The 14,230-nt window shown below is 35.6% G+C and overlaps 1 protein-coding gene across 1 annotated transcript in view; it reads left to right on the forward strand.

The window, feature by feature from the left end:
- Positions 1 to 14,230, forward strand: part of STK3 (serine/threonine kinase 3) — a gene marked incomplete at its 5' end in the record, with an annotated part of 334,603 nt that overhangs the window by 111,468 nt on the left and 208,905 nt on the right. Inside the window, 3 exon segments of the mRNA XM_084230531.1 lie at positions 6,027 to 6,107; positions 11,768 to 11,896; positions 13,949 to 14,063. Of these exon segments, the coding sequence (XP_084086657.1) occupies positions 6,027 to 6,107; positions 11,768 to 11,896; positions 13,949 to 14,063 (325 nt within the window).

Genomic DNA, 14,230 nt, shown 5'->3' on the forward strand with positions numbered 1-14,230 from the left:
AGACAGTTTTTGGTGTTGGAGATGTAACAGTGAACAAAACAAAGTCTGTCACTATTTAGGTGCTGGTACGTGCATCACACACACATATGCAGATACATGCATGTTTAAAAGAAAAAATGAAAATGGTTTAATTTGTGCATATTTTATAACCTTTTTTCTCTTAGCAGTGTATTGTAAAATTATTTTAGATAAATAGGATTTCTACAACATTTTGGTCCTCTTTGTTATCTTATTGAATGGATGTTCCATAATTCATTATTATCCATATTTGGACATTTACTTTTAGATTTTATTCCAAATAATTTACAGTGGATATATGCTTTTTTGTTTGTAGTTATTTCAAAGAACAATTTTAGTTGATTTAACTCCTGCAATTTACTCTTCAATAAAACTTTTTATGATGGAAAACTTCAAACATAGTTTGTATAGAAGAGAGGATGAACTTCTCTGTACCTATTAACTCATTTCATTATTTTTAACTTCTGATCAGTCAAGTGTAATTTTTATCCCACACCTCTACTCATTATTATTTTGAAGTGATCTCAGGTGTCATTCATTGCTTCTTAACTATTTCAATATGTATCTCTAATATAAGACTGTTAAACAGTACCATTATCTGAGGATAACATATTCTTAAAATAATAAAATATCATAATAATATAATAAAATGTTCAGGAGAATTTGGAGAAAACTGGGACTAGTCTGTGTAAAAGGATTCCTTCCCCATACTACAGTGAAGACTTGGAAAATTTTGTTCTGACATCCTAGAAAAATTATTAACAGAAATTCTTACATTGAACAGAAAACATAAAAGTGAGTTAAGCAAGTTTATAGTAAAGTTATAGCGGGCATTTAAATGTTTGAAATATTAGCGATATGGGTGTTGCTGAAAAATAATTCTAATGTTTGAGAACAATGTGGGAGAAGGCTGTTTCCCCTCCCCCCCACTGTGTTAACAATGACAGTGTAACAGATTGTAAGGTCAGGAACAGGACACAGTGCAGGTTTTCTGATCCCATGCAGACCAGGTAAAGGAGGAATCAGTCCTTAGTGGGTTTTTGCAGGTCTTTTATTGGGGTTCACCAGGCATATGGCAGGCAGGGGTGCTGGGGGTCCGGGAGGCTGGCAGTCCTCCCAGCCCCCCCGCAAATCCTCACTCTATCTGGGCTCTCTGGCATTCTCTGCTTCTGCTTCTCTGCTTCTCTCTCAGCTTCCCTTTTGGCTTCTGCTGCTGCTCCTGGCGTCCCCGTGACGCCGCCCTTAAAAGCACAGTCTCAGCCCAGGTGAATCCCATCTACCTATGCCCACACCCTATTCCAGGTGCCCGCCATCAGGCATGCATTCAGGATCCATCATCTATCCTGATGGCGGAAGGGCAGAAAAGCCTGATATTTTCTTTACCCTACAGTCCACCCCCTCAGGGTTTTCTGCCATACAGTTATACATATATATATATATATATACAATTTTCTAAGCAATCAAACAATGCAGCCATGGCAAATACATCAAATATAACAAAATACAATATAACAAAATACAACAGAACACAAGTAAGTCCAGGCAGGGCACCAACCTAGTGCAAAAGACAATTATTGGTACCAGCAGATGAGCCACCAAATCTGTTGCCGAAGGCACTGCTCATACAAGGGAGGGGAATCACTCACGACATCTATTGCAACATGCCAGGAGCCGTCAGACTTCCTGGCCTTCTCTGACTGTAGTCTCGGCTACAAGCCACACACAGCATCCACCCCCAGGATGCACTAGCTCTGGGACTGGCAATTTTATTCTGTTGGGGGTAATCGCCAACCCTCAGGGTTTCTGTCTGCAGTCGCTCCAACACTCGGCCTTCATAGCCACCAATGCGACTCGAAGACCCCTGCACTCAGCCAACCCACTGCACAAGCACATGGGTCGGGGATCAAAACTCTACATTTGGCTTGGGCTCCACCCAAGCCACGTTCCCCACCCATCCCCCAAGGACATGTTCCTCAGCTCCTCACCCTCACTCAAGAATGAGTAGGGCATCACCCACAGATGATTTTACAAGACTCACAGGTCTTCAGCATACTAAGGCTGCTTAACAGTCACTCAGGGCTTCTCAACTTAGCATCAGTACCAGCTTTTGCCTTCTCAGTTGGCTTTTCTCCTCCACCTGGCTGCTGGGCATACACAGGCTGCTTTTGGCCATCAAGGCCCACTGGCCACCCCCAGATTCTCAAAAAAAAAAAAAAACAACATAACCTGCCAAGGTCCTCCGCCTTCTGGCGGGATTGTCAGTCCAAGTTTATCAGTCCATGTCCATCAGTTGAAGTCCATTGGCCTCTCCCTGCATCAGCACCGGCGAGCGCTGTATCATGGTCCTCTCCTCCCCGACGATTCTGCTGCCTCAGGGGTCGTTGGCCGGTCCTTTCGGGTGTCTTAGGCTGGTCCTCTTGGGCGTCTCCTTCATGCCAGGTCCCGTCCTGCAGCTCCTGGACCGTATCCATCTTCTGTGCCCCATGGCGCCTCCAGCGTTGTCACAGGCAAACAGTTACTCCTTAGTCCCTCCAGGTCTTCGGAGGGCTCCAATACCCGTTGCATGGATCATCTTGCCGACTTACGCCAATTGTAAAGCAACCAACCCATTCTGAGCAGGTTTATGAATGGTTCTAGCAGCCACATGCTCTTCGCTGTGGTTTGTAGTCGCCGCACTCCTCCGTACACTCCACTCCTCCACCCTTAAACACGGCACTACCACCACACCGCACTCTGCTGCACCACCCTTATAAATCAGTCTCTTAGCTCAGGTGTACCCACTTCAGGTGCCCGCCATCAGGCATGCATTCAGGACAAGGATCCATCATCTATCCTGATGGCGGAAGGGCAGAAAAGCCTGATATTTTCTTTACCCTACACAGATTATCTTCTTATCTCTTATTTTATGAATAAAGTCAAATGACAGGGAAACCAGAATGTCTAACCTACACGTGGTGGGTGTGGTGAGACATTTACACATATCCAGGTGTGAAGCTATAATCTTGAAATTTAAATATGTTTGTATAACAATGGTAAATCAGGAAAATTTTATTAAAAACAAAAACCAGTTCTAGAATATGTCTGCCTGGGTATGTAATATCATATTCCATTAGAGAGCTATAAGAATGGGTGACTTGCTCACAAGATTCCGTAGCACCTGGAAGAGTGTATAGTTGAGAATTTTTTTGGACCTATGATTAAAAACGTAATAGTTATGATGAAATTCTGAGGTGTTAAAAACCATAATATGTCAAACACAGATGAAATTATGTTTATTATATTGTGTTTGCCAAGACAGGAAAATAGGAAAATGTGTTGCGTGTATATATAGGATATTTTTTATACTGTGAGGGTTTGAAAAGCAGACAATATAAGAATTACTTAAAATTAAACCATAACTGAAATGATCAGTTTTCATTTAAAACACCAGAAAGGAAAGAAAAAATAAAGACAAAATGACATAAAGCAGGAATCATTTACCAAAATAAGTCATGTGTTTTCATTTGACAAACACCCCAGAGACCATCTTTTTGCCTAAGTTAAATTAATAACATTTCAATTGTTCCACATGTTGAGAAAATGAGATGTGTGGACTAAATTCTCATTAAGTGTTTCCTAGATTCATTTCGGGGACCTATGACTTGTTTGTTTAAAGTAAACCAGATTATGAGCCTGCTTTGAAGAAATTGTTTATAACTCCTGAAAAATTGTGTAGTGGTTAGATTACTTTTTGGCTTAGCATTAAAGTGATTTGTTAATATATGCTGCCTCCATTGCTGTATCTTGTGCATGGCTCATCTTGAGCTACTTGTGTTTGCTTAGCCATAAAGGACATGAAGTGAATTTGTTTTTTGAGACACAGTATCAATGCTGCTGAAGAGACAGGCTTCTTTTTCTGGTAGGAATATGCTTTTTTTAAAAAATTCATTGTATCTTTTTATTTCACTCTTCTTTCTCTGCCTGTCCCATGTATCAGACATTTTTCTGTCAATATCTTTAACTCCCTCATCTCATTCTTCTATGCATGGCAGAATTCTTTTCTGGCCATGTTCTTCTGCCTAGCAAAACACTTAATTCTGTTGTCTGCTGTCTCTTGCTTACCTTAAGATTTCTGAGTGGTTTTGAAGAAAATATGCAACCTTAGTAGTTGCCATCTAAAATTCATGACTTCTGATCTCAAATCCTGCAGTGCTATTTGTGAATCTTAGTTAAAATTCACAAATGGGTTTTCTTCCTCCTCTTTCCACCCTTTTCTTCCCTTTTCCACCATTATTTCAAACACAGTTCACTCTTGAACAAAAGGTTGCCCCCACCCCATGTAACTTTTCACTCCTCCAAAACTTAATACCCCGCTGTTGATTTGCGTACTTTTTTCTTGACTGCTGATGGCCGTATAGTATCTGTGTTTGTGAGCATAAGCATAAATGTTTTGGTATATTTTAACTTTTTATAATATATTTTTAGGTATTTTATGGCGGTAAATGATAAACTGCTATCTACATATAGTTTATGTATTCAGAAACATGCCTTTTTAAAAAAATGATATATATTTGTCAGTCATTTACATATCTCTTGAACTTTGAGTTTAACAGCTTCTCATCTCCATATGTTCACGTTTTACTCACCTTCCACTAAACCTCCTTTGTCCTTCCTTTCTCCTGCCTGTTCCCTCTGGTAACCAGTGTATGTTTCCCAGAGTCTAAGTTGCTTTGCTGTGTTTTGCTGTGATTCCACAGATTAATGAAACCATCTGTTATCTCTCTTTCACTTTCTGACTTATTTCTCTTAGCATAATCACCTCAAAGTCCATCCATTTTGTTCCAAAAGGAGCTATTTTATCTTTTTAAATAACTTAGTATTATTCCACTTAGTATATTTTCCACAGTTTCTTTATCCAGTCATCTATTGTAGGGCACTTAGGTTGCTTCCATGACTTGGCAGTTGTGAGCAGTGCTGTTGTGAACAATGGAGTCCATAAATCTTTTTCGTATTAGTGTTTTCATGTTCTTTTGCTTATTACCTATCAGTGGTTGCTGGATTATATGTAATTTCTATTTTTGTTTTTTTAAGGCATCTCCATACCTTTTTCCATAGAGGCTGCACCAAACTGCATTCCTACCAATACTGGATGAGCGTTCCTTTTTCTCTACATCCTCACCAGTATTTGTTGTTTCCATTCTTTTTGATAGAACCATTCTCATAGGGATGAGGTAATATTTTATTCAGTCTCCGCAGGTTTTGGTTTGTTCCAGGATTCTTTTTGTGGTTAATTTCTAGCTTTACACCATTATGATCTGAGGAACGTTTGATATAATATCTATTTTCATATGTTTTTTGAGACATGTTAACACTACCATCTCTATCATTCCTGTTTGTTTTAACTGATTAAATTTTCTCCCTTTGTGTCATAGTTCATGAATTTTCATATGTCTAGTAATTTTTTTAAAAGATTTATTTATTTATTTATACAAGCACTGGGTACAGTCAGAAGTGCGAGAGGGTGAGAGAATCCACCAGAGCAGGGAGCAGAACAGGCAGACTGAAGAAATACACTGCTGAGGGAAGCAGCAGGTGTGACAGGAGAGGTCTCGTCTGCGCACCATGTGGGACCCTCCCCAGTGGCCAGGGATCGAACCAGCACTGCAGAGGCTGCAGGCAGCTTCGCAGCCCAGTTCTCAACCGCTGCACCACCGGGGAGGCCCATATGTCTAGTAATTTTTGATTGAAATCTTGGCGTTGTAAATAACATTATTGATGCAGGGCTTTGTTTGAGTTTAAGGGATTTATAGAATTTTCCTAGTAGGAATGTAAATTACCTTGTGGACTGACTTAATGTTTTTGACGCTGTTTCTGGGCAGATTAAAGAACAGAGATTGGAAGGTGACTACTGTATACATGCTTATGTTGTTTGATTTTTGAAATATCTAATATATTGTCTGGTAAGAATAAAGTTGAAAATTTTATAAACAATCTTGAGGAAATATTTTATTTTTGTTTTCTCTCATCAGTAAGCTAAAAAAGCTGAGTGAAGATAGTTTGACTAAGCAACCTGAAGAAGTTTTTGATGTATTAGAAAAGCTTGGAGAAGGGTAAGTACAAAAAATATGAAAGTAGCATTCAGATGATTGACAAAAATCAAAATACTATGTCATATTCATCTTTCACTAAAAGACATGCTTGAATTGAATAATGGTAAAACATGAGTATATTCTGTAGCAATCAAAATGAATTTGTAAGGGTCTTTCATGCTTTTCTAGGATGCATTATATATGACTGTGAGGAAATTTGTTTGCCATTGATTTTTCCTTTTTGAAGTTTATTTCTAACTTCTTTCACTGTTAAATGAAGAAAAGTATTGCACCTTTTGAAACACACCAAGTGGATTGAATACATAATTAAAAAAAATTTTTTCCTTGTGTAAAAATAATTTAAAAAGTTGGACTTCTTAGTGTTGAAAGTTTTTTCCTTAGCAAAAAGTACTATTAAGAAAATGAAGAGACTAGCCATGGACAAAGAGAAAATATTTGCAAACCAAACCATATTTCTGACAAAGAACTTGCATCTGGAATATATGTATTTTAAAACTCTCAAAACTTAATAGTAAGGTATCAAAGATATCATTTAAAAATGAAATGGATGAACAATCTGGGCAGATTTTAGCAAAGATAGACAAATGGCACATAAACACATGAAAAGTTGCTCAACATCATTAACCATGTTAGGTAATTGCAAATTAAAATGACATAGATATCTGTTAGAACAGAAAAAAAGAAAATACTAAAAGGGGGAATAGCAGTATATATTCAGATAAATTACTCAAGGCTAAAAGATCTCTATTGAATAAAAAGGGACATTAGGTAATGTTATGAAGGACAAGCTCTAATAGTTATAATGAAATACATATGTGTCAGACACTGTGAGAGTAAAAAACACTAGAAATGTCAGGGGGCTCTAACGAAAGTAGAGTCCTGACATTATTGTCTCGTGGAATTGTATGGAATAATAGAAAAAAAGAGAAAAGACACAGAGGGGTTAAATATTATAATCAGTAAACTTAATTATATATGTAAATACATTATGAGGTATTCATGTCTATATTTAAATAACTATATATCTGTATATCTATGTTTTTTTTTGTATTCCTTCTATTTTTTTGGTATGTTTGTGGACCATTGATTTAAAAAATCTAATAGGGCCTCCCTGGTGGCGCAAGGGGTTATAAGCACTGCAGTATGAAGCAATCCGCAACCTCTGCAGCACAAGTTCAATCCCAGGCTGGCCAGGGAGCAACCTACATGGCACAGCAGACCTCTCCTGACTTGCCTGCTGCTCCCCTCAGTAGTGTACTTTGGTCAATCTGCCTGTTCTGTTCCCCACTGTCTCTGGTGAATCCTCTCTCACTGCACCCCGCAACCCCCCCCCCCCCGCATCTCTGGCCTATACCCCAGCTCTTGTATGCATAAATAAATAAATCTTTAAAAAAAATCTAATATATTCTAAAATGATTTTGCAGGTCACATATCTGATTATAGTCTACAAAATTTAGAAATAAGTTATTACAATATGATAAACCTGCACTAATAGGAAATTATAAAACATAATCTGAGGTAACCTATGTTTGAGAAGGAAATTACAAATTATCCAAAAAACAATAATAAGGAAGTCATATTATAGCAATATCTATAGAATAGCATAGCTGTAATCAGGGAAAATATTTAGTTAAAAATTCCTTCATTACTACAGAAGAAAGACAAAAAAATTAAGAGAAATAAGTTCTTATTTAAAGAACGTAAAATATATATCAAGGGAAGCTAGGAAGAATTAATAAAAGAAATAACTGAAATGAATAAAATAGAAAACAAAAATGTAGAAATGATAAATATACACAAAGCTGTTTCTTTGAACAGATCAATAAAATAGCTAAACCTCTTCAAATTTTACTAATGAAAAAAGAGAGCAAAAACTAGAAGATTTGGAATAAAAGAAGATAGAACCAATGACAGAAAAACTATTTGACAAAGAAAGAGATTATATCCTGCTCTATAACAGTTCATTTGAAAATTTTAAAGTACATGATTTCCTAATAAAATATAAATTATGTGACTCACCCCATAGAAGTTAAAACTTAAATAGATCAATTACCATAGAAAGGATGGAAAGATGATTAAATATCTATCTACTAATTTAAAAAGATAGCAATTTATATAGCAGTATTTACAGTGACCAAAAATGTGGAAGTCACAAAATACGTATCAACTAATGAATGGATAAATGATATGTGATATATCCTATGATGGAAAATAATTTAGTCAGTGAATGTAGCCTGATCCTAAAAGTCATATATTGTGTGACTCCATTTATACGAAGTGCCTTGAATAGATAAATGCATAGACCTAGAAAACAGATTGCAGATGTTTTGGAACTAGACAGTAGTAATGGTCATCTAACATTGTGACTGCACTAATCGTCACATTTAAAATGTTTAGAACGTTTTGTACATTCACTGAACACAAGGTTTTCAAGGCTTATCCATATTGTAGCCAAGTATCAGTACCTAATTCCTAAATGACTAAATACTCCTATCAATCACTAAATAATTTTCCATAATTACTTTTGCTACTCCTTGTGTTTATCATGTTTGCTTTGTCTCAAAGAAGGTGTTACCACTCCTCCTCTTAATGAATTTTATCATCTATTAAATTTAGGGAGCTCATTTCAGAGTAGGCATCTTTGCTATCTCTAACCTGCATTATAGAGCTTTCAATGATGCCCATAAAGATAGTACCCTTTGGACTCTTTCAGTGAACCTAATAAGGGTGTAGATGAGCAAGTTGCATATAATAAATCCCTTTCAGTAGTCCATCTACTTGTGCCTTTGATCTTCCTGTAATGTATATGAGGGTCACTAGTATCTCATGTAAGTAGGCCACTGTTGCATCCAGGTTTCAGTTAACTTGCTTAACAAACTATTGGGGATGCTCTCAACTATTAGTGCTAATATATTGAGTTTGGAATTTCTGGAATTAGATCTATATCAATAACTTCTTTTCTCCCTGGAAATCTTGGAATTCATTCCCATACCTGCTTTTTAGGGTTCTATTAATAAAAACTGGCAAAATTTTATAACACTTTGGTGTGAAGAGTAGCTGCTCTTGGATCAGATTTATACTCATCTTCCTGTCTGTCTGTGAGGACTCAAGTTTAATTATTGTTCTAGAAGCACTGAGAGATTTGGTAGGGTGGTCTAGAGGAGGATCTACATTTTCCTGAAAAGTGACTGCTTGATGTGAGGTCGTTAGGCATTGTGAATGCATTCTCAAATTGGGAGTTAAGATAGTTTTTTGCTGGCAAAGGAGATTTGTTAAGGTTGGGGTTTTGCAGTTTTAAGATGAATAAGAAGCTGCCTAAAATTCCAATACCATTTCTGGAAATCTTTTTTTTACACTTAAAAGTCTAACATAACAGATGTGATATTGTGAATTCAGTTTGCAGTGTACTTTGCAATTTAAATTCTAACTGGATTAGGCTTTTTGAGTTTGCTTTTTTGAAACCTCAGCCCTTTGCCTAAAAGAATTAAGAAACTTGTAGGGGTCATTAGGAAGTTGTCTGTTCTCTTAGTCTTGAGTTGGGAACTTGGGCCCTGACCTTGTTATATTTCTTCTGTAACTTTCAATGTAAGAAGGGGTAATGAGCTCATTCTATAGTCCTTTCACTCTTACTTTCACCATAACATTCTATTGATACAGTGTTTGTTCTTCTGAAGCTTTGCCTAGACTCTCGGGAACTAAGGGCAATAATAAAAGATAGCAGTTTTTCCACTGGATGCTATAGACTATCAGTGTTCTGTTTGACACTGGCGTTGAAGTCACTATTCAAATCTAAGAAAGATCTGATCCAAGATTTCTGTATTTAAGATTCTTTCTCTTGGAACCAATCCTTTCCTGTGCTATAGATTATTGGTGGGAGGAATTGGTCAGGAAAGAAGAAGCTGGTCTATGTACTATGGTGTAAAAAGTTGATATAAAATTAGGGAGCTTAAATGACTTGTAGAAGGGCCAGAGATGCAAAGGTCATGGAAGCTGCTGCTGAAGGTCAGAGAAGCTAAAGGTGAAAATCTCAGTCTGAAGCACTGTAGTGGGTGTTCCTTACATGCTATCTGGGGATCTGCTGGATTCCTTAAGAATCTTTGAAAAGATTTGCTGCAGCATTGTAGTGGTTTGCAACAGGCTCAGCTGGAAGCCACCGTGTTTCTCATATCTGCCAGTGCATCTGCTGCGACCTCATTTGGAAAATGATGGTTTCTCCTCAACTTTCGTTATTCAGATTTCATACATGTTTCCATTATCAAATTAATTAGGATTCATTCAGAGAAGGAAATTCTGGCAAGTGGTTTCCAGCTTCTCTTTTGTAGTGCTGAGATCTTAGAAGAGAGTGGTGGTGTTTCTTAATTGATAGTAGATAATTTGGCACTGAATTCTACATTATTTTATATGTGTGTGTTCATATAGATGTGCAAACACGTATATGCATGTATATGTACATGCATACATACATATACAGAGGAACATAAACACAGGTACACACATGACTTTTGCATGTGGGTGCATGTACATCCCAAAGGTGACATTGGGTATCAAAGTAAATTATTTCAGATATTACAGAGAAAGAGAGGGTAAGATAAAATTTGTTTTGTTAATGTGGCTGTTTTATTACTTATTTTTTACTTTTTCACTTATTTTGAAAAATTATAAATTTGAAAGGTGATTCTACGTAGCTTCCTAGTATTAGGAAAGATTCCATATCCTTAATGACTTGCTCTTCTTTTTCTTCTGTAGAAGTAAATAATATAGTGAGAAGAACATATTCATTGGAGTTAGAATAGGTTTGAATTCTGGCCTTGTTGGTTATTGGTTTCAGAGTCTCTGTTTCCTTGTCTTTTAAAATGGTTATGGTAGTATTTTATCCCACAGTTGATAGGGTTGAATTTGATAATATATGTAAAATACCAAGCATAGTACCCGGTTTACAGTGAAAGCTTAATAACTGGTATCAGTTTTTACCTTTTTTTAAAAATTCATTCAAAAGTACAGATATTTTCCTTATTATTTTTGTTTTTTTAAGCACATGAATGTTTAATTAGCAAAGTTTCAAGAGGTGTAGCAAGTGGCAAGTGGCAAGTGGCCATTATATTCTACTACTCATTTTTTTAATGAGTGTATTGTCTTGCTTTTGAGAAGACAATAGTGAAAGAAGCATTTGAAAAGACCTTGAAACAATAAGTCAAGGACCAGATGACTGAAGATAAACTGCTTCTTTGACTTTGTTGTCCTGTGGTGGTCCCTAGTGGATGTTTTCAGTTGTTCCTAAATAGAAAAGGGTTGGGACTTTGATATCTGGGGATAATTTTGTTTAAGGTGAGATCAATTATTTCTACTAACTTGAGAAGTTAGCTGTTTTTATCTACATTTCATTACTTAAATTTCCATTTATATCTTCTTAATGCTGCATTTGTTTGAGTTGACAAACCGTAAGTCTGTTTCTTTCATTCATAAGAATAACAAATTTTTACATTAACTTAGTGATTTTAATAGATTTTAAAATCTATAATTGAGACACTTATGCAAAGATATAAATTCACTTATTTGTCACCATTAAACATTATTTTAAACTAGAAAGTACTCAAGAAACACGTTTTTCTCTGATAACTATGATTGAAAGGGGAAAATTAAAAATGTCTGTTTTTTTTTAGGTCTTATGGAAGTGTATTTAAAGCAATACATAAGGAATCTGGTCAAGTTGTGGCAATTAAACAAGTACCTGTTGAATCAGATCTTCAGGAAATAATCAAAGAAATTTCAATAATGCAGCAATGTGACAGGTATGAAGCAATTTTTAAATTTATTTTCATTTTAATGAATTTATGAATAGTAAAATGCATTGTTTTTTTAGTTTTCTTGTCTGACTTTTTTTGTCTAATCCTTCAAGGAAGATGAAGATAGATTTGTAGTAATCGGAGGGCTGCTTTAGCTCTAGTCTTCTATGTATGTTCCAAGCAGGAGAGAGAAGGGGAGAAGCAGGAGAAAGGACTTTCCTAGATACCCTCAGCTTATGTTTTATGCATCAAAATTGAGTCAGATGGTGACTTTAGAACTGTTGTTGTTGGGGAATCTGGATACATTGTCACCCCTGATCAAATCAGGACTCTATTGTTAAGAGATACATAGACAACTTTGTCTTCCAACAGTTCCTTATACTGTAAACTCTAGCTAATTAAGGACTGAATAAATACTAGAGGAACTTTGTCGCTTGGGTCTATTCAATTTTGTTTTTCTTTAGAGTGTGCTATATATTTAGATTATATTGTTTATTTCCTATAAAAACTGTGTAACTGGAAATTCAAATGGTATTAATAATGCATATATTCCTCCAGACCAGAATAGATAATTACAAAGATTTCCTGGTCCTTGCTATTAATTTGGTCACTTGATAAGAATGTATTTTCTATAGTTGATGTGGAAAAGGAAAGATTGGACATAGTATAATGCTGGGTCCAGCAAGTGCTCAATATTTGCATGTCGCTGTTTTATTATTATGGTTAAAAATAGTTCAGGGACTAGTGTGGTACTTTACAGATTTTATTTGAATGTGACTGAGGAAAGGCAGGATCTCAGATACTACTATTATGTGTCTCTTGCCACTAACCTTTGTGCATTTTGGAACTTAATCAGCTCTTGCTCAGATTTCTGAAACAGCTCCCTATTTGTTTATTGTGTCTTTCATTTTTGCCTTCTCTAGCCTATTCTTCCCTGAATCTAGAGTGATTTTTTTAAAAAGGCAAACCTAATTAAGCTTTCCCTGAATGAATATGGTTGTATGAGGAGCATTATAGGTTGAGGGAACCCCGGAGAAATCGAATTCTTTTTTTCATTATCTACTTTAAACTTTTAAGGGGAAAAGAAAGTAAGAATAAAAGGAGAAGGAAATGTGAATGAAATTCTAGAAAATTTATACCATTTTGTAGCAGATTGATTTATACATAGTAGGTACTTCTCAAATATTTGTTGAAAGAAATAATTTATAAAATATGCTTCCTCCCTTATAGATAATCTACAGTTTGAAGTTCTAACCTTTTTTTCATAATTAAAAATTCTACCCTTACTGTAAAGTTCCATCTGATGGCTTCACCATGGCCAGTCAGGTCCCCCTTTGAGCTCTTGTAGCATTTAAACTGTGTGCTACTTAGTTTGTATTGCTTTGTATGTTCCATCTTTTTTTGATTCTGTGAATATGGATACTCCGCCTTTTTCAGTTGAGTAAGATGTTTTACAAATCAGTGTATGTAGCAAAGCCACAGAAAAGTATTAATGGAAATGGCCATTCCACCCTTTCAAAGTCTTCCTAAATAAACATGTTGGCTATAAACATTATTTATTATGCTCTAAGGATACAAGCCCTCAGTTCAGAAATACTCTGTGCTGCTAGTAATTTTAATTGTCTGATTTAAGCAAAAAATAACAATTATTTTTCTCCAACATTTTCAGAAGCCAGAATGAAAGAATTAAATTTTTTTTGCCTCATTGAAATATAGAATGTATTAAAGTTGAGTGTTAACATTTGACTAAACACAAATTTCTTTAGAAGATTTATATTTGAGATGTTTTAAAGGAAAATATTTTCATTATGTTAAATAGTAAGTGGTCTGCCAAAACAGAGCCTTATTTGGGCCTCCTCTGATTTGTAATCCTGTTAAATTTCATCCATGAATTGAAGGCTAATTATACACAGTTGGTGAATATTGCATATAAACAATTTAATCTATAATAGAAGTTTACTTATTGGAGCATTATGAAATGTTAAAAATTTGTATTAGGATTAAGAAACAATGGGGGGGAGAATTAACTAAGCTTGATTGTCTCTATATTTGTTTTAGTCCATATGTTGTAAAGTATTATGGCAGTTACTTTAAGAACACAGACCTCTGGATTGTTATGGAGTACTGTGGAGCTGGCTCTGTCTCGGACATAATTAGATTACGAAACAAGACAGTAAGTATTTTTAAATTGTTTAGCTAATCTTATTTCTAAAGATTTGTTTTAGAATTTGATTACATAGTATTTTGTTACAAAGAAAACAATATTGTGAAGAAATAAAGGATCTTATACTATAAAGAGATCTGGTGTGAGAGGTATGAAAACTAGCCACATATCATTGT

The sequence above is a fragment of the Talpa europaea genome (assembly GCF_964194135.1).
Source record: "Talpa europaea genome assembly, chromosome: 3".
NCBI classification, from domain to species: Eukaryota; Metazoa; Chordata; class Mammalia; order Eulipotyphla; family Talpidae; genus Talpa; species Talpa europaea.